We start from the raw sequence: 20,892 nt of genomic DNA, 5'->3' as shown, positions 1-20,892 counted from the left end.
GGAGGTTCCACTGCTGTGTCATAGGCATCCCTTTTGTGCCAAGTAAGAGTGCGCATCTTTCATTTGGCTGGGCGGTCAGAAATCTCTACTCATCATCGTACCACCTCTCTTGGGGCATAGTCCCAGTACTAGTAGGGTTGGGTGTGTGGTGTGTGGGGAACCCTTCATGGCAGCTGAGCTCAGCATTGTGGTGTTCCATAGTTAGTGTGGATAGATGGATAGAGGAGCGGGGGCGGCGATCTTTTTTGTCTCTGTGCACATCTGAGCCCAGAATTGCACTTGTGCACTGGTACGATTAGGAGCATACAAATGTAGCAGCCAGCCACATGGTCATGAGACAGAAAAGTTAACCACTGAGGCTGCCCAGGGACTATACCATATTGATCTAAAATGGCATGCGACCAGGAGTTGGCAATAGGTATTTATAGCCTTCCCTGGGTGCTTGTAGTACCAACAGCCGCTGACCAACACGCAACAACTGACCACATGGTGGTAGATGTTAAAGTTTTGAAACTCAGGTTGACTCTGCTTCATCTTTTTTCTGCATTCTTTCTTGTGTATGAACCTCACATGCATAAATTATGATAATGGGTTACTGTAGTTCTGAATGTTGATTTTGGCAGGCATGTACCAAATACGAGAGGCAAATCAAATGATTGAGGAGTTTATGCTTGCTGCAAATATTTCTGTGGCAGAGAAGATTTTAAAACATTATCCTCTTTGTGCACTTTTAAGGTTGATCATGGAGGCACTGAGCTAAATCTTTTTATTATGCTGCTTCTATTCAGCCTCAGTTTGTAAACTTCTCACAACATTATGTTAGGAGATTTGTCGTCTGATTGTGCATTACGATTGGTGTTTGTCTGTTCAGGCGGCATCCTATTCCAACACCGAAAATGCTTGAGCCTTTAATCCGGACTGCTGCTGCTGTAGGTGTAAATCTCGACATTACATCGTCAAAGAGTCTAGCGGATTCCTTGGATAATGCCGTGGTGTGTAATTATCTTTGTTTTCTGTTTCAAATATCAGAAAAATTTACATGTCCATTCATGCCTGTCTAAAGCGTTGCCTTTTGTTTAGTATACACACAGAATTACCAAACCACTTCTTTTTGGTCATTTTGTTCAAGTTTTTTTTTAAAAAAAGGTTCTCACCATTTTGGAAATTCCAATACAGGGCAGTGATCCTTATTTCAACAAACTTATCCGAATATTAGCAACCCGCTGTATGACCCAGGTATATGGTGCTATTTGAGTGTTTTGCTAGATGCAAGGAATTTTGGAGTTGTTCAAATCATACTCAATTTCGCCTTGTTCAAATCGACAGGCCGTCTACTTCTGCAGTGGAGAGCTCACACCTCCTGAGTATCACCATTATGGGCTTGCAGCTGCGTTGTACACTCATTTCACATCTCCTATTAGGCGGTATGCAGGTAATTTATGTTTGTTTAGGGTTCTTTGATTGTTTAATCAGATACCATAGTGGTATTATCAGAGGGCTCATGTTTTTACTTGAATGGTATGAATGCACACGCCCATTTCACAGTCCAAGATCTTAAAAGACTGGGTCTTAGTGACATAATTTGTTAACAAACAAGCAGTGATCACTGGATCTTTTGCAGATGTGATTGTTCATCGGCTGCTGGCTGCTGCCTTGGGTTTGTTCAAGCTACCAGTTGTCTTTCATGATAAGGTGCAGCTCAATAGCATTGCAGAAAGTGAGTATCTTGTTCTCCTTACCTTTTGTTGCATGCATGCTTACATGATTGACTCACTAAGAAAGGATGTTGACATATACATTGCAAACCTAGGGTGATCTATGAGAAAAATGTTACATCATGACTAAGTTCCCCTTGGAAAATGGTGAGGCCAGGCCCCACGACTCCACCGCAGACAGATTGAGGAGATTTGGTGTATGTGGATGAGTTTCGGACTATGTAGAGCGTCAGGGAGACGGGGGGGCTCAGCTAGCAGGGCAATGGATTCCGTTGTTACTATATGCTGATGATATTGTGCTGGTTTCTGACTCTCCAAAGGGGATGCAGCGTCATTTGGATGCTTTGCATACATTTGCTCGTGACAGTGGATTGTCTGTGAACCTGGGGAAAACCAAGGTTATGGTGTTCAACACCACACCACAGTGGGTCAGGAGGTCAGCACCCACATTTACGTATGGCCAGGAGACTGTGGAGTACACAGATGCATATACTTACCTTGGGGTAGTCTTCGGTGGACCAGTGTTTTCACTAAGGAGAGCATCAGAGACTAGACTCACGAGAGCATATGCAGCTTTGGGAGGACTGAAGAGGATGTGTTCGTAGGTTCAGTTTCAGGAACCGCGAACAAAGCTCTGGCTTTTTGACACTCTAGTGACTCCAGCTATGCTCTATGGAGTTCAGGTATGGGGACCCTCAGTAGACCACCATGGGAGATCTGGCAACACAGATTGATGGAGATGTATGGAGAGCAGGGTTGTCCACGTTCGACGTACGGGACGTTCCGTACGTTCCGTACCGTACCGTACGACTCGTACGTTCCGTACATGAGTCATCCGGTTTTTTTTTTTTTTTTTTTTAAATTATTTCTTTGTTTGCAGGGCGATTTTTGGTGTGGGAATGTTTTGCATCTCGACTGCATTTGAACAAGAGCCCAATGGCTGCATTGGCTCAAACCACCATGACCTATGTGCGACGAGGCTTGGGTAGCGGATCTACTATGGCCGCCACCACTTTGGAGATCATGATTCTTCTTTCTTCGGACATTGCCGTTTCCAATGTCCATGGACAGATCTTTCATGTTCTAACTTTTAAGACTTAAGTTACAAGTATTTAGTACTAAGCAGTGTTAGAAAAAAGCGGGGGTCTAGTGTATTTTAACCTGTTGAAATTATAAAATCCCGGTTAGATTTTGAGCTTGCCTCTAAGAAAACCGGCAAATTTACACAAGTTTTAGTGTAATTACCGGCAAAAGCTTCAAATTTCGACCTGAAAACTCAAGTTTTCCCTTATTTTGATCGGTTAGGAAAAATGTTTGTTTCTAGCCCTGGTACTAAGTACTAAGGTCGATGTCATGACTGATATGATCTATCATGTGTAAGACGCATGATTTTTTTTTGCATTGTACGTTACGTCACCGTACGTCTAATTTTTTTTAGTTCGATTAGTACCGCACGTCTTCGTACGTGTACCCGTCGTACGTGACCGTACGTGTCAACTATGATGGAGAGGCCTCTGGTCTCCATGATCACTCGGATGATTTGGGCTAAGGCCTCAGTGCCGCATGAGATTATCCGTGCCGAGCTAACTCCCCCCCCTTCTCTCGTGGCGGAGGCATTGACGAGATCAGTATCCTTTATGCACAGTCTATGGGATCTCCCCAAGGACAGATACGCTCGGCTTGCTTTGGAGTCATCTCGACAACTAGCTCTACGAGGTGATACAGCATGTTGGTATGGACAGATGACAGCATGGTTTCAGTCGCATGGTCTCAACATGGATAGATTGCCTCCGTTTCAATACTCCCTGGATGCACCCTCCCTGTCAGAGATGCCTCGGATTGTTCCTGCTAGAGCTGCGCAGACTTAGGGAGAGCTTGCTGAGGACATCAGGGGAAAGACAGTCTCAGAGACGAATCACAGATTTCTTTACACCAGCCAGGGGAGAGCTAGAGGAGCAGTCATTACAACAGATCTTAGAACCCACCGATACTAGAGGTACGCTACTTGACCGAGCCACTGAGCTAGGCAGATCAAGACGCCCACGACCTCGGGGGGTCTCCCACCACCGACGAAGGGTGCAACAAAAGATATAGATCACTCTAGCTCGACATGCAAGACGCCCAACCAGAGTGCTGACCGTGGAGGAGGTTGATGAGATTCGACAGCGACCAATGAGAGATTTCATCTGAACACCCCCCCCCCCCCCCCCCCCCCCAAAACCTTATATCTCGTCTCAATCTCGAATCAACTTCAGATTTATTTCCTTTCTCCTTAGTGTTTTGATGTTAGCTCTTTGTAACTTTGTAATTTCCGTACTCAGACATTATATCAGATTCACCAATTGTAACTTTTTGGTCTCATAGGTCATTTTGGCGTTTCGAAGACGTTAATATAACATTTCATCTCTCTCTCTCTCTCTCTCTCTCTCTCTCTCTCTCTCTCTCTCTCTCTCTCTCTCTCTCTCTCTCTCTCTCTCTCTCTCTCTCTCTCTCTACCGGCACTCTCATCGATCGAGCACTGGAGCTACGGAGATCCAGACGGCCACGATTGAGGAGAGGGGCTACACAGCATCGACGGAGACTACAACAGAGGATTCGAGCCATACTCTCTCGACATCAAGAGTACAGATGAGGATGGATTCTAGTAGTAGCAGTATTTTTGTTCTAGTCTTTTTGTACCCAGACATGGTATCAGATTCACAATTTTGTAACAATTTGGTCTCATAGGTCATTTTGGCCTTTTGAAGATGTTAATATAACATTTCATTTCATCTCTCTCTCTCTCTCTCTCTCTCTCTCTCTCTCTCTAAGGGGTCCCCTGAGACTTGGGAGTATGTCCACTATTGTGCCTATCTCAAGTCGGGAGATACTATGCTTCCCGGGAATTACCAAACCATCATGGTCGGTCACACTCTGGCTAGGCTATATGCATCAATTCTTGAGCTTGACTTGAGTGGATGGGCAGAGAGAGAGGGCATATGGGCAGCAGGATAGGCAGGGTTCAGGAGAGGTTTCTCCACTCTTGACCAGATGTTGACACTCAAAGCCATTATTGAGGAGTGTAGACACCATGGCAGGAGAATGGTCCAAAGCCCTCTCTGAACAAGCAATGGAAGCGGCCTCGTATCTCGTAGTAGACGGGGCAATGGCATGTGTAGTGCAACTCTGTCTCAGGCTCGATGTCACACAGGGGGCATGTCCTGGCCTCTGTTGGTACTCCGCTGTATCTCCCCGTCTCGATCCGCAGCTGGTGTGAGGATGTGCGTATCTGGCCAATAGCACATCGTATCCCATGAGACAAGTGGGTGTCCATGTATCTGGGCCTCGTCACAAAACCATACTCCGTAAGCTGGAGGAGATGCTCTCTATAGAAAGCCATCTTCGTGCCCAACTCCTGCGCTGGCTGTATCCATGTCCTCTTGGTGTCTAGCTGAGTCAAGTCCTGGCGAATGATAGAAATGAAATGTTATATTAACGTCTTCAAAAGGCCAAAGTGACCTATGAGACCAGAAAGTTACAATGCAGTGTATCTGATACAAAGTCAGATTAACAAAATATAAATATTGCGGAATCCTAAACGAAGCTTATAGGTGTGAAAGGTGAAAGGCGTGAAATGTGTGAACTAAGCAGTACAATGTGTAGACAATATGGGAGGGAAGTAGAGATCCATCCTCATCTGCACTCTGGACGACGAAAAAGTATGGCTCAAATCCTTTGCTATAGCCTACTTCGAAACTATGTAGCTCCTCTTCTCCATCGGGGTCGTCTAGATCTCCCTAGCTCCAATGCTCAATCTATGAGAATGCCAGTAGTGCGGGTAGACCTCTCCACTGTTAGTTGCTCCTCTGTCTGTTCTTCTAGGTGTACAATATCTAGTGTAAAGAATTCTGTGATCTGTCTCTAGGGTTGTCTCTCATCAGCTCTCCTAAGTAAAGTTTCTCTATGCCTGTGTAACTCAAGTAGATATAGCCCCATACATCTCTGATCTTCATAACTCATGACCCTAGATAGAGGCCCAAAACCTTCTCTGAATAGACAATGAAAACGGCCTCGTATCTCATAATACACTGTGCAATGACATATGTAATGTACCTCTGTCTCTGGTTCTAGATGGCATAAGCGGCATATCCTACTATCTGTTGGTGTCCCTCTGAATCTGCCAATCTCAATCTCGAGCTGATGTGAGGACATGCGTATCTGGCTAATGGCACAAAGCAAACCATGAGAAAGATGCGTGTCCATATAGCTAGGCTGAATCACAAACCCATCCCCCGTGAGGTGGAGAAGATGCTCTCTATAGAAATCCATCTTTGTGCCCAACTCATGTATCGGCTCTATGCATGTTCTCCTCGTGTCCAGCTGGATCAGATCCTGACAAATGAGTCTATTAATCTCTACCTGCATCAGAGACCTCAAGGGTGCCTGTAGAGAGTATTGAAAAGGACGCAACCTGTCCATGGTGATACCATGTGTCTGAAACCATGATGCCATTTGTGCATACTAGCATGATGTATCCCCATTAAGAGCTAATTGTCTGGAGGACTCTAGAGCCATCCTGGCATATCTGTCTCTGGTAGTATCCCACAGACTATGTACAAAGGAGACTGATCTGGTAAGCGCCTCAATCTCCATAGGGGGGGCAGCTAATTCTGCTCGAATGATATCATGCGGTACGGAAGCCTTGGCTCTAATCAATCGAGAGATCATAGATACCAGGGGCTTCTCCATACGCCTCCAACCATCCTGGTCTACAGAAGGTCCCCAAACCTGCACCCCATATAACATAGTAGAGGCAACCAAAGTATCAAAGAGCCATAACGTTGTCCTAGGTTCCTGAACTGAACCTACGAACGCATCCTCTCCATTCCTCACAAAGCCGCACCAGCTCTAGTTAGTCTAGTCTCTGCTGCTCTTCTCAAAGAAAATCTCGGCCCAGTAAAGACTACCCCCAGGTAAGTGTATGCATGTATACTCCACAATCTCCTGACCATATTTGAAGGTAGGTATTGATCTCCTGACCCATTGCGGTGTGGTGTTAAACACCATAACCTTGGTTTTACCTAGGTTTACACACAATCCACTATCCTCTGCAAAACTACGTAGTGCATCCAAATGTCGTTGCATACCTTCTGGTGAGTTAGATATTAGCACAATATCATCAGCATATAGCAACAATGGGATCCACGTCCCTGCCAGCTGGGCACCCTTGTCACCCTCTCTGTCAATGTAATCAGACACCTCATCAACATACATACCAAATAAAGTAGGAGACAATGGGCAGCCCTGTTTCACTCCAATAGTAGAGTGAACTAAATCAGATACCCCTTCTGGAGTGCGTACATGTCCCATCATTGATCTGTACAAAGCCATAATCCTCCAAATCACTTCTATGGGCACCCCCATCTCATGTAGTCTGCGCATCAATCGAGCTCTTGGTACCATGTCAAATGCTTTGCGAAAATCCACAAAGCTACAATAGATCCGTCTCCCATGTGCTCTGCCCTCCTCAATGATGGCCCTGAGTGTCAAAATATGATCAAGAGTGGAGAAACCCTTCTGAAGCCGGCCTGACCCAATGGAGAAACCCTCGCCCTCTGCCCAATTACTCAAGTGTTGCTCCAGAATAGATGCATACAACCGTGCCAATGTGTGTCCAACCATAATAGTGCGGTAGTTCCCAGGCTCTGTAGGGTCACCAGCCTTGAAGATGGGCACAATATTAGACAACCTCCAAGTCTCAGGTAATCCCTCACACATGGCACGATTGAACAACACTGCGAGAACCTCCATCAGCATATCCCTGGCATGTATAAAGTGCTCCGCTACTAGACCGTCATGATCATATGCCTTTCTGGTCCTCATCCTGTCTCGTCGATGGCCCTTTGCACCATCTCATGTGTAAAGAAAGTGCTCGTAGTTGGGCAAGGCTTGGTAGGGTCTCGCAGGGGTTCCTGTCCAGGAACCGTATATAATGATGTCGCATATTGGCCCCACACATCAGATGAAGTAATCAGTGGGGAAGGGGAGTGCTCATGGGAGAGTCGCCATGCCTCTCTTGAGTCTCTACTCAAGAACATCTGATATAAGTCTCGCTCCATCTGAGCTAGGTAAGCTCGCTTCTGCCGTTGCACAAGGCGTCAGAAAGCAATCCGAGACTGTATGTAAGTGATGACTCCTAAAAGAAGATCCCTCTAAAGCTGGGCTCTCATCTCTCTGCACTCCTCATCATACCAACTATTCCGGGGCATGCTCCCAAATTGTCGTCTCTTGCCCGGCTGAGTGTGTGGGTATGCCACTGATGCAGCCCCATGCAGTGTCTCAATCAGTAGAGTGGTGCACTCCTCCACTGAAAGGCCTGTACCATTTGTGCCAGCTGTGCCTTCCAATAGACGCTCCCAAATCTCCTCTGTATAAACGAAATCAATCTCTGGAGTAAATGTATAGCGGGTGTGTGACCTGCCTCCTGATTTCTGGGTTGTACTATACTGAAATTTAATGGACAATGTCAAGAGAGCATGATATACTGCTATGCCCACTGGCCTGGCTCCCACTGTGAAATCTTGAATCCAAGGGACAAAGCTCGGTTGTGTCATACCATAATCCACTATACTTACCCCATGTCTGTGTGGAAAGCATGTGAAACCGGCTGCTCCAGGAAATCGCTGTAAGCCATTAAGTATGGCTAATCCATGTGTAGTCGTCATTTCCATGAGGTATCTCCCATACTTCGTCTGTTCTCTGTCATCTGAGCATCTGTCAAGTCCCAACTCAACCACGTCCAGCTCTCGAAGCATCTCATCTGAAGTGTCGTAGAAGGTTGTCTGCGAGTTGCCCGTTCAGGCATTGAAGTCCCCTAGGAGAATGATATCACCATCCCTAGAAAACTCCCATATGTCATCATTTAGAATAGAGAAAGGCGACTGCCCTTTAGATGCATCATACACTGATGTACTGGGAGGAAAGTAACAGATGGCAATATATAGGAATCGACCTATGTCAGCTCTCAGTCTAACCCACATATATCTAGCATGATCATCTCTTCGTACAATATGCAGTAATGGTTGTAGTTCCTCTCTGAATAGCACTACTACTCCTCCTGACCCTCTACTCCCATGCTCAGATCTCGCATTTGTCCTGTGAGCTGTCTCCCATCTGTATCCCACCACATGTGGCATCACCTATCCAGGGGCTTGATGAGTCTTTGAGAAGAATACAATATCCTTGTCTTTGAAACTGTCCTCAAATGCACCCACGTCCAACCTCATAAACCCTTTACAATTCCAGGTAGCCATCTTCAGTGTGGTCCCATAGGTCTCGCACCGTCATGCAGTGGGCCGCTCTAAAATCACCACCCATCCATCTCTGTGGAAGGCTATCTTTCCCTTCTCCCTTGCCTCTGTAATCTCTGGCATTACCTCTCTCATATGTGCGAGATGTGAGAGAGTCAGGTCATCACCGAGGAAAATACCTGTCTTTTTGAGAGTAGGCCTCTTCCTCAAGAATTCCTTATTCTCTTCCAACGAGGGGAAGCGTAGTATGAGAGCTCTCCCCTTTGAAGACTCTCCCATGCCATCACTTTTCTTACCTACCCTCCATGCCTTTGTGTGCAAAGGCTTCTCCATCCCCATCATGGATGTAAAGCTTGTGACCTCTTTCTCCACATTGTTTATGTCCTTGAGACCAGTCACTTTCACATGCAATGCTCACATCCACCTTCTTTGTTCCTCTTCGAGGGTCATGTTGATAAGCGTCGGTGTACAAGGAGTTTCTTGACCTTTTCCTTTCTTGGCGACCTCAATCCATTTTTCGGCCTCGTCCGCCTTTTTCTGTGTCCTTCTTATCACCTCCGCCCATGAAGATGTCTTTGCCACACTCAGTTTCTCTTCCTCTGTGATCATCCTTACCTGTTCCTTGATTTCCTTGATTTCATCTATTACCGAGGGCTGAAATTCGCCTTCCTCTAGTCCACAGCTTACTCTATCAGCAAGCTCATGTTTAAGGGCTGAGACTTCTTTTTTGAGTGTCCGTATCTCGGCGTTTGGGTTCTCCTGTTTGAGGGTTGAGACTTCTTCTTTGAGTGTATGTATTTCTGGGTTAAGGCTCTCTTTCTCCTTCTTCCATTGTGCGCCTTCATTGAAGACCATCTGAAGGAGGTTGGCCTTCTCCTTCCACCATCCTTCCATCTCTGTTTTCCACTCCTTCATTTCTCTCCATATTTGCGTCATCCGCTTGTTCGTGAGCATGAAGTTTGCCTTTGCTGGCGACTTGCAAACAGGTGAGACATTGACGGCTTCCGTGTCCTATGCAGGGGAGATTGCTTCCATGTTTTGTTATTCAAGAGATGTATCGGGCTCACTTACCATTCCGCACACTGAATTGTCCACTGAATCCTATGCGTATGAGAGAGATTTTTGACCGGAGATTCAGTAGTCCACAACCAGCCCACTGTGGGCATCAACCATAAAGCAAGAGCAAGAAGCAATGGCCAAAACTGTCCAACAAATAACACGCAGTCCCCTAGGTGGGACTGTTTCATTGCCTGAACGCAGCCCCCTCTGTGGGACTGTCTCACTGTCTGCGCACGCAAAGAAGCAACCTGCACGTGGAGACCCTTGCCAGCTTGTTCGCGAGCTTCCTCCCTTGTGCAGTCATCCGTCCCGCCAGCCAAGCCTGCTCGCGAGAGAGAGAGAGAGAGAGAGAGAGAGAGAGAGAGAGAGAGACCCTTACTTGATGAACGTTGCAAGCCGGTGGAGCTGGTGGGCACTGCAAAGGATGACGGCAATGGGAAGTCTCCAACGCTCTGTTGATAAAGACAAAGAGAGAGGGTGCGCCAGTGACCTGCTCCCTCTGTGTTTCTGCAGCCCTGCACGTTCAGCAGCTCCTGCACGCTCAACAACCTCAGCTGCTCTGCTGCCCTAAGAGCGCATGCTCTGCTACCCTGGTGCCTTGAAACCTGTGCGCTGTGGTGTTGAGGCTGAAAACTTGCTCGCTGTGGTGCTGAGGCTGAAATCTGCGCGTTGTGCTGCTGAGGCTGAAACTTGCGAGATATGGAGCTGACTGAAACCTGCGCGCTGTGGTGTTGAGGCTGAAGCCTGCACGCTGAGAGAGAGAGAGAGAGAGAGAGAGAGAGATTTTTTTTTTTTTTTTTAAATTTAAAATAAAAACTCTCCTCCCCCCCCCCCTCAGCCCCCCCCCCCCCCCCCCCCCTTTTTTGCGGCCTTCCGGTATGAGGAACCAAAATGGCAAGGAGGACCCTATGGAGGATGCCATTCAACAATGCAAAGAAGAAATGAGCAAGTCCATCAACAAGATCAATCGCCACCTCCTAGGTACTATAATGCACTCGACGAGCGCGTGGCGGCACAGGAAAGCACGATACATACACTTGAGGATCGTGTGAAGGCCCAAGATGAGGAGATCGCACTACTCAAGAAAGAGCTTGCAGAGGTGCGATCGCAAAATGTCCTCGAAGATGGAGAGCTTCAACCCTCAGTAATTGAAGAGCTTAACACGATTAAAGACAAGTGCGGGCCATCAAAGAACGTGAGGAGCAACGAAAAGAAATGACGACCTCGTGGGTAGATGTCATCACAAAGACCCAACAAAAAGCAGAAAAGGCCGAAAAATGGATCGAGATTGTCAAGAAAGAAAAGGGCAAGGAAATAACCCCCACCCCCACACCAACCATCATTAACCTGACACTAGAAGAGGAGCAAAGGAGACGTGTGCAGGCCTTACACGTAAGGATATGTGGCCTCAGAGACCAAGGTAATGTGGATGAAGAGGTGAAAGAACTCATGACTCTCGTGGGGGTTAACGAGCAGACGCATATGAGGGCTTGGAGAGTGGGCAATAAGAAAAGTGGGAGCAACGGAGAAACCTCGAAAGGAAGGGCACTTATCCTCCGCTTCCCCTCCATGGAAGCGAAGGACTTCTTGAAGAAGAGACCGACTCTAAAGAAGACTGGAATCTATCTTGGAGATGACCTTACCCTCTCGCAGATTGCTCATATGCAAGAAGTAATTTTTACAGGGATGGAAAGGTGGTGATATTGGAGCGATGCTCCGCACGATGGTGCGAGACCTATGGGACCACACTAAAGATGGCAACCTGGAATTGTAATGGGTGACTGTTTTGATGTAGGTGCCTTTGAGGATAGCTTCACAGTGAGGGACATCATTTTCTACTCTGAGATGCATCAAGCCCCTGGGCAATCCATGCCACATGTGAGCGGATATAGATGGGAGACAGCCGACAGGAGACCTGATCGGAGCATCGAGGACGGGGCTCAGGGGGAGTGGCAGTTCTATTCAGGGAGGAGTTGCAGCCATTGATATCTATAGCGCGCAAGGATGGACAGGCTAGGTACATGTGGGTGAGGCTCAGGGCAGAGACGGGTAGATACCTCTACATTGCTATTTGTTACTTTCCTCCTAGTACGTCAGTATATGCATCACCTAGAGGACAGTCCCCCTTCGCTATTTTGGATAATGACATAAGGGAGTTTTTCAAGGATGGTGACATTATCATACTAGGGGACCTCAATGCTAGGATTGCCCATCACCAGACTACATTTTATGATACTTCCGAGGAGATGCTTAGGGAGCTGGACGTTATAGAGATGGGCCTATTGGGACTATCACAAGATGAGGAATACACTGAGTATGGCAGATACTTGATATATATGGGAAGTGCACATAGATTGGCCATTTTGAATGGCCTACAAAGGATTTTGACAGTTGGAGGTTTTACTCGCTTTCCACACTTCTTGTTGGATCTTTTCGAGTTCCTGAATCAGCCATGTAGAGAGGTTGGTCAAGAACTTCCTTTGGTCAGGGCGCCACACTCAGATAGCTCGGGCCAAAGTGGCCTGGCAAGTCATCACTCTTCCTTGTTCTCAGGGAGGGTTAGGGATCATAGACCCAACACAGCAGAGTAGAGCCCTTCTTGGGAAGTTTGTTGTCAGAGGACTACTTCCAGGGGAGGAGCCCTAGAAGGAGTTTTTGCTTCAACGGCTTAGTGCTAGAGTACCTCTGGCTGGAGGCCCCTGGCGACCTTCGACCAGATGGATTTTCACAGGGATGCGCAAAGTTGGCCTGAGAAGGAGACTGGAGGACCGTTTCGCTGCGAGTCTGCTCCATTCCTGGGAGTAGCTGCGGAGAGGGCTGGAGTAGCATCAGCCTACCTGCATGGAGGAGCGCCTAAGACAGCCCCTTGTTTGGAACCCCTTGGTTAGCACTCAGAGAGGCCACTTGGTTGGTAGTAGGCCTCATGTTTCTTGGGGTCCCATGGCAGAGGGTCCAGCACGCACTTTAGGTGATTGGCTACAGTTTTCAGGCTTATCGGAGGAGCTTCAAAGCATCCAGCCAGGGCATGAGAGGGGTGCAGAGCATGTGTCAGGACATCACAGAGGCAGTACTAGCTGAGTGGCTCGCGCCTCATAAGTCAGTAGCGCCCAGATGGATGGGGGCCTTCACGCCACTAGAGGTTCTCATGGCAGTTCGGGCTTGCTCAAAGACGGTACCCTCCCTGTTCTTCAAGCTACGGGGTGAGGTCGCTTGCACCGAGTTTCAGTAGAGCCCCCACAAGTGGCAGAGTGTTGTTTTCAGAGGATCCGAGTTGTGGGCATCTATGGGAGGACTTGTGTCTTCGATCGTGACTCTGCAGCTCTTGAGATTGGCCATTGGAGGCTGTGGGCTTGGGAGTGTTGTCCACTGGCACAAGTACAGTGGGATCCTAGAGAGTGATTTTGGAGGGACCCTTTCTCCTCAATCGACCTCCAGGTGTCCCTTTCTTTGAGTACATTGTTTGACTTGGACGTCACATACTGGCAGCACGGAGAGAGGTCATCTTGCTGAAGCACCTCATTGGTAGGAGGAGGGTCTCACAATTAAGTTCTTGTAGTTTTTTGGGAGAGGTTGTGGGACTCCAGATAGCCGCGGCGAGTCACTTTGTTCCACTGGCTGGTTGCACATCGAGCTATAGCAGTTGGGAGTTGGCTTGTACATAGTGGTCTTTCGGCAGCATGGGCAACCTGTGACCATCCTGTGGAGAGTCGGCGCCATTGTCTTTGGGATTGTCCTTTGGCACAGCAGGTCTCGCTTCGTATCCTTCGGCTGATGCCTGCTGCTTCAAAGCATCCAGCCAGGGCATGAGAGGGGTGCAGAGCATGTGTCAGGACATCACAGAGGCAGTACTAGCTGAGTGGCTCGCGCCTCATGAGTCAGTAGCGCCCAGATGGATGGGGGCCTTCACGCCACTAGAGGTTCTCATGGCAGTCCGGGCTTGCTCAAAGACGGTACCCTCCCTGTTCTTCAAGCTACGGGGTGAGGTCGCTTGCACCGAGTTTCAGTAGAGCCCCCACAAGTGGCAGAGTGTTGTTTTCAGAGGATCCGAGTTGTGGGCATCTGTGGGAGGACTTGCGTCTTCGATCGTGACTCTGCAGCTCTTGAGACTGGCCATTGGAGGCTGTGGGCTTGGGAGTGTTGTCCACTGGCACAAGTACAGTGGGATCCTAGAGAGTGATTTTGGAGGGACCCTTTCTCCTCAATCGACCATCCAGGTGTCCCTTTCTTTGAGTACACTGTTTGACTTGGACGTCACATACTGGCAGCACGGAGAGAGGTCATCTTGCTGAAGCACCTCATTGGTAGGAGGAGGGTCTCACAGTTAAGTTCTTGTAGTTTTTTGGGAGAGGTTGTGGGACTCCAGATAGCCGCGGCGAGTCACTTTGTTCCACTGGCTGGTTGCACATCGAGCTGTAGCAGTTGGGAGTTGGCTTGTACATAGTGGTCTTTCGGCAACATGCGCAACCTGTGACCATCCTGTGGAGAGTCGACGCCATTGTCTTTGGGATTGTCCTTTGGCACAGCAGGTCTCGCTTCGTATCCTTCGGCTGATGCCTGCTCTTTCGACGGCACGGCAGCACACTTGGGGGGCAGCTGCTTGGTCCACTCTCACGGGCCCGGCGCTTCAGTTTGAGCTATCCTCCACCAGCAGGATGATAGTGATGCAGGGGGATTGACCTTCACTCTAGCTTGCTACAGAGCTTACTCCACAGGAGTGGTGCAAAGAGAGAGAGGAGTGTTGGGAGCTCATCTGCGGCCTGACACTTTGGTTCATGTGGTAGGCCCGCTGCTTCCACATTTTTGAGGCTTGGCCTATACCACCAGCAGAGACTATTCGAGATCTGTGGCTAGAGCTGATCCATACTCTCAGAGAGGACAGTTTGAGAGACTCCAGGGCAGCTCCGATGGCATGCGAGAGCGTAGAGAGGCTTTTCTTCGACTCTTGGGCCTTTCTTCACCATGGTCCAAGGTGTGCTGAGATGGCACTACCGCCCACCTGTGTGGCTTTTCCTTCCTCCCATCTCCTGATTTAGCCTCATTGTACATATGTTGTTTTTCATTGGGAGAGTCTCCCCCTTATGATTGTTGTATCCCTCTCTAGCAGAGGTGGTTGTAGCCCCATTGGTAGTTTCAGTAACTAATAGAAGGATCTTTTTCTCGAGGGGAAAAAAAAAAGGGATGGCATTTCACGCCCATTGTTGTTCCTCGTTCCGCGTTACGATTTCCCGTTCTGAGTAACTATGATATGATCATGATGTCTAGTAGCAGAGCACTTTATACATGCTAGAGATATGTTGACAGAGGTTCTTGCAGTCCTATTCAATCGTGTCGTGTGAGGGTCTACCTGAGACTTGGAGACTGTCTACTATTGTGCCTATCTTCAAGGCAGGTGATCCTACAGAGCCTAGAAATTACCATACTATTATGATTGGACGCACATTGGTACAGTTGTATGCATCTATCCTTGAGCAATAGTTAAGCAGATGGGCAAAGAGTGAGGGCATACGAGCAGCGGGATGGGCCGGTTTCAGGAGAGGCTTCTCCACTCTTGACCACATTCTGGCATTCAGAGCCATCATCGAGGAGGGTAGGGCACATGGGTGACGGATTTATTGTAGTTTGTGGATTTCCGCATTTGACATGGTGCCCTTAGGCAGATTGATACAGACTACTGGAGACGGGAGTGCCCAATGGGTTGATTTGGAGGATCATGGCTCTACACAAATCAGTGGTGGGACATGCACGCACTACATAGGGGATATCTGATTTCGTCCATTCCACTATTGGAGTGAAACAAGGTTGTCCATTGTCACGAGGACGTGGCAACTGCTAAGCTTAGTTGTTGGTTTCTTTTGGATGATTTTTATTTAATTTTTGGGACCCTCTTTTTGAAGTCACAAATGGTCAGACATTGTGTGGCCAGTGTGAAACGGCCGATGGCCGAGAATTTCACCGGCAGTCGGGAAGGGCGGGTCGCCAGGAGATAGTTGGGCCACTCGGCACTGGAATCCGAGCAGTAAAAGGGTGTCTAGGCTCAGTTCACAATCAATCAGGCCCCCTCGCTACACTTGTAAGTTGGTGGGTACTAGGAATTAAACCAAAAGGAGCAAATTGGACACATGGAAGGAGGAGAGCAATCTGGAGGTCAACACATGCTCCAGAAGGTCTCATCCAAGAGGGGGCGCCCAAAAATGAGGCTGGAGGCTGATTTTTTACAAGTGCTCCTCAGTGTGTGTGTGTGTGTGTGTGTGTGTGTGTGTGAGAGTAGTGGGTGCAAGGGATCACAGAAAGCTTGCCTTCTCTCTTGTCTCATGCAGCGCGATAATTTGCTCTCGCGCATCTCTCTCCCCCCTTTGCACATATGGTAATGCCCCACTAGTTGGGCTTCTCAAATGACCATGTACAATTTTGGGGGTTTTATGCGCGTTTGCCAAGGCAAGAGCCTTCTATACAGGAACAAGATTAGCTAATTGCTAATCCCCTTCAGGTACGCACAGTTCCATTGCGAAGGAATGCGAAAACGGAGAGTTTTTCCGCGTGAAAACTCGTCCGATTTACAAGGGAACTGTCCCATTGCGTGCGGGAGCGTCTGACACATGCTTAGACATGTTTGCTCCGCCCAAAACGATTCAAAACAGAAAATTACAGCCTTCCGTGTTTTTTTGCAGGTTTAGGGTTTCGCATCTAAATTGCAGGACATTGCCAGGGGAGCCTCAGGAAAGCCATGGGATGCGTAAACAAGGCTTCGGGTACGTGACAGTGACAAAACAGGGAATTATAGCACGCTGAAATTGACCTGCAGCTCACTGGAAAGCTTCCATGGAAAGTGTCCTTGACGTGTACTTTTGACCTACAGGGATTTTTGCGCCGTTATGTTGGCGAATTCAGTCAAAAACTTGCAATTATAGCCATGGACAAGTTTGGACAGCTTGGCGAGGGTTAGGTGAAAGCGTTCGGATTGTTTATTTGCCATTGGGTGCTTGTACATGACAATTTAGAGAGATTTCCCGCGAGGAATCTCGTCTAAGTCAAGAGGCAAGTGACCCTACAGGTGCGAGAGCTCGAGGGCTATCCACAGAAGTGATCGGCACGCGAATCGGAGCGCAAAATAGAGAATTCAGCATGCTGCAATTTCTCTCCAGGTTTTGTGAAGTGCTCTAAAGTGCGTGGAAAGTCACCGTGTACTTGGGATTTTGTCCATGGAGACTTCTACTGTGGTTATGTTGCCGAAATCAAGCTAGAGTAGAGGAACTTCAGCCCGATAAAAGTGGGACAGCTTGTAGAAGTTTACAGGTTTTTCTCAAGTTTAATAAGAAGAAAGAAATACCGAAAGGGCGCCAGTCTTTGGGGCCCACAGGGTGTCGTCGTCCACTTGGGAGCGCTCTAGCTACCAAGTCGTGAAATGTCTTGAAGGGTTGAATTCCAATCACATGCTTATTCGTGAAGCTCCTTTGTGTCCTAAAGTTTTTCAAGTAAAGAATCGGGTGAAAGCCAAAGTCTACCACCCTACGGGCTGGTTTCATCCTTTATCGCCTACTCTATGTGGTATGTATGTAGATGAGGTGTCTGATTACATTGACAGAGAGGGTGACAGATGTGTCCAGCTGGTAGGGAAATGGATTCCATGGTCGCTATATGCTGATGATATTGTGTTGATATTTGACTCACCGGAGGGTATGCAATGAGAGTTGAATGCATTAGGAGGACATGGATAGAAGTTAGAACCGACACAGGAGTTGGGTACGAAGATGGCTTTCTATAAAGAGCATCTTCTCCAACTCACAGGGGATGGGTTTGTGATTCGACCCAGCTATATGGATACACATCTATCTCGTGGGTTATGATGTGCCATTGGTCAACTACGGACATCTTTCCACCAGCTTGAGATTGAGACTAGTAGATTCAAAGGGTGAAACAAATAGTCGAAGAGGATCTCCCGGCTACATAGACTGCCTACAGACATGCGTCGGACGAACCACCCGACCATAGCCACCATCCGGCAGCACCTTTTTGCTGGGGCAACGTTCGAGGACGTAGGCATGCACTTGTAAGATTGAGCGCCCCATACAACCAAGCCTCGCCTCCTCGAGGTGACCTCGTGTGTTCCTAGCCTCACGAGCTAACCACTGCCACTCTGCCAGTGAGGGTCGGTAACTATAATTGAGGCCTTGGTCTTCCTTTTATAAAAGTGGTCGGCTACACTGGCCGGGTTTACACTTTGTCCGTTCGGACACCGAACACACATCCCGATGGTGTCTTAGACCAAATCCCCTCTCCTGTAAACGAGACATAACATACTTCCCCCCTTAAGGACCATTGCTTTCCTCATCAATGAAGTGGGGATACTTAGCTTTCAGAGCTCTAACTGATTCCCAAGTAGCAAATCTTTCAGATTGACCCTTCCATTTAATTAAGTACTCATCATAAGCTTTTTGTCATGAATGATGGGTACGATGATCTAGAACAACCTCTGGTTCTTGAGGAATATACTCAATTTGCATATCTTGCCAGACATTTGCGAAGATAGACGCAACATCTTCGCCTACTTTTCTTTAAGGCGACTGACATGAAACAGTGGATGTACACTAACATCTGAGGGAAGAGCCAGTTTATAGGCAACTTGGCCGATTTTCTTTGTGATAAAAAATGGGCCACAAAATCTAGCTGAAAGCTTATAATGCTTTCCAATTCGCATGGTCTTGAAATCCTTGGGTATCTTCAGATAGACCCATTGTCCCACCTCTAGAGTCCTCAGAGATCTTTTTTGATTAGCATAAGTAGTAACTCGATGACGAGTTGTCCTTATACTATCCTTGGCCAATTCAAGCATTTCTTGCATATCATACTAGAAATCACGAGCTTAGCGATCTTTGACTTTCTCTAAGCCAATAGCAATTGGGGATTTAGGCTCAAATCCATACATCAGCATGAATGGGCGAAATCTAGTAGCGGAATGCTTGCTACTATTATAGGCAAGTTCTAATTCTGGAAGGTACCAATCAAACTGCCTGTGAGAGACATAAGCCGTCAACATGTCCTCTAATGTCTATTTCATCCTCTCAATTTGTCCGTTGGACTCAAGACGATCGGAGGACGACATACTCAACTTCGTCTGAAGGTGAGCAAACACATCTTGGCAAAATCGCCCATTGAACTTCGTACCCCTATCACTAACGATATCCTATGGCAGACCATACAACTTATAAAGCTGATCGGTAAATAAAACCTCCAACTCATGGCTTTTTATTGTCGACTTCATTGGTATAAACTTTGCCATTTTTGTGAGTTGATTGACCATAGCCGAGTTGGCATCGTTTCTTCGACTAGTATTTGGCAAACCGACAATAAAATCCATAGAAATGCTCTGCCACTTGGCATCAAGGATTTCAATGGATGTAGCAGGCCAGCTTTCCTAAGGCGCTCTGCCTTATTGACCTGACACTGAGTGCATCTCTTCACATAGCTCTCTATGTAAGAGCGCATTTTTGGCCAATAGAAATATCGTTTGACCAATGCTAAAGTTCTCTGGATGCACGAGTGCCCAGCACTAGGAATATCATGGAATTCAAACAAAATCCTTTGTTGAACCTCGTTGATTTCTGGCACACAAACCTTTCCATTTCTAAACAATAGTCCACCCCTATTGGAATATTGGAATATTGTCTCATCTCTCTAGCACGACTCACTTGAGTCTCCGGATTATCCAAGTCTGTATGCGAGTCATTCCCTACTTCGACCTCATTCCATATCTTGCCAAAATAGCTATTGGAACAACATAGCCTCGGAGAGAGAGAGAGAGAGAGAGAGAGAGAGAGAGAGAAATCTGTTGAGATTTTAGCTGTAGACAAGGCATTAACTTTAGGAATCCGAGTGAGTGCGTCAGCAACTTGATTGCTGGATCCTTTTCTATAACAAAGTCAAACTCTTGCATAAGCTCAACACATCTTGTGAGATCACCCTGATCACAAATATAGCGCAAAGAGTGATTGCTTGTCCATGCTGTTGGATTAAAGGCCTAAATAACCCCGTTTTGTACATTTTTATACTTTGTCTAGGTTCACATTGAACCTGGACACATGTTTTTAAAGTCACTTATAATAAAAGTGGGAAAACCCAAAACTCACTTATTGAGTTTTCCCCATAAACGTGAGCTCTCTCTCTCTCTCTTTCTACTTCGATCCCTAGTGCTTCCTCTCTACTGCACTCCGCCTCTTGCTTCTTGCCCCAATCTTGCACTGCATCACGACGAGCACCTACTGGTACCTTCTAGTTCGCGCTTTCAACTGGTATCAGAGCCCTAGGATTTCAAAACAACCCTGCGCAGTCTGCTGGACAGCGAGTTAAACTTGCTCTCCCGTGATCAATTTCGCTTCCATCGCAAAGCCCCTTGCTTCCGGAGTCGAGAAGGTCACCAAAATTGCAAAAACAACCCAAAACAGGTGATTTACAGGTGATAACAGGTCAAAACAGCAATACGCAGGTGTACCAAAGTTGTGGGATCACATGTATTGGTGCTTGAAATTGCACTTTTCAGCTGAAATTTCAGATTTGGATAGTTTCATGTAAAGAAATTGTGGTCTATCGTATGCAAAGTCTTGTGGTTCCTCCTATTTGCTGAAATTTTCAGCCTATTGCATCTCTCTTGTATACACACTTGTGGTTGAATTAAAATGGCTTCTTCCTCTTCCGCATCTGACGCTAAAAGTTTGATGGAAATCAAACGGTTCGATGGTCAAGGCTTCGACCTCTGGCAAGAACGCATGCAAGGTATCCTTTTCTTAAAGTATTGTGAAGATGCATTGGAAGAGAATAAGCCGCCAGGTTTGTCT

The 20,892-nt window shown here is 47.3% G+C and overlaps 1 protein-coding gene across 1 annotated transcript in view; it reads left to right on the top strand.

The window, feature by feature from the left end:
- Nucleotides 1–20,892, top strand: part of EMB2763 (ribonuclease II family protein) — a 181,982-nt gene that overhangs the window by 133,430 nt on the left and 27,660 nt on the right. Inside the window, exons 17-21 of the mRNA XM_086486415.1 lie at nt 624–735; nt 872–992; nt 1,177–1,236; nt 1,327–1,432; nt 1,622–1,717. Coding sequence (XP_086342541.1) covers nt 624–735; nt 872–992; nt 1,177–1,236; nt 1,327–1,432; nt 1,622–1,717 — 495 coding nt within the window. The remainder of the gene's footprint in view (nt 1–623; nt 736–871; nt 993–1,176; nt 1,237–1,326; nt 1,433–1,621; nt 1,718–20,892) is intronic.

The sequence above is a fragment of the Adiantum capillus-veneris genome, chromosome 17 (genome assembly GCF_014529385.1).
Source record: "Adiantum capillus-veneris isolate H3 chromosome 17, ASM1452938v2, whole genome shotgun sequence".
NCBI lineage: Eukaryota > Viridiplantae > Streptophyta > Polypodiopsida > Polypodiales > Pteridaceae > Adiantum > Adiantum capillus-veneris.
Note: the sequence above shows the minus strand (reverse complement) of the source record. Positions and strands in the feature narration are given on the sequence as shown.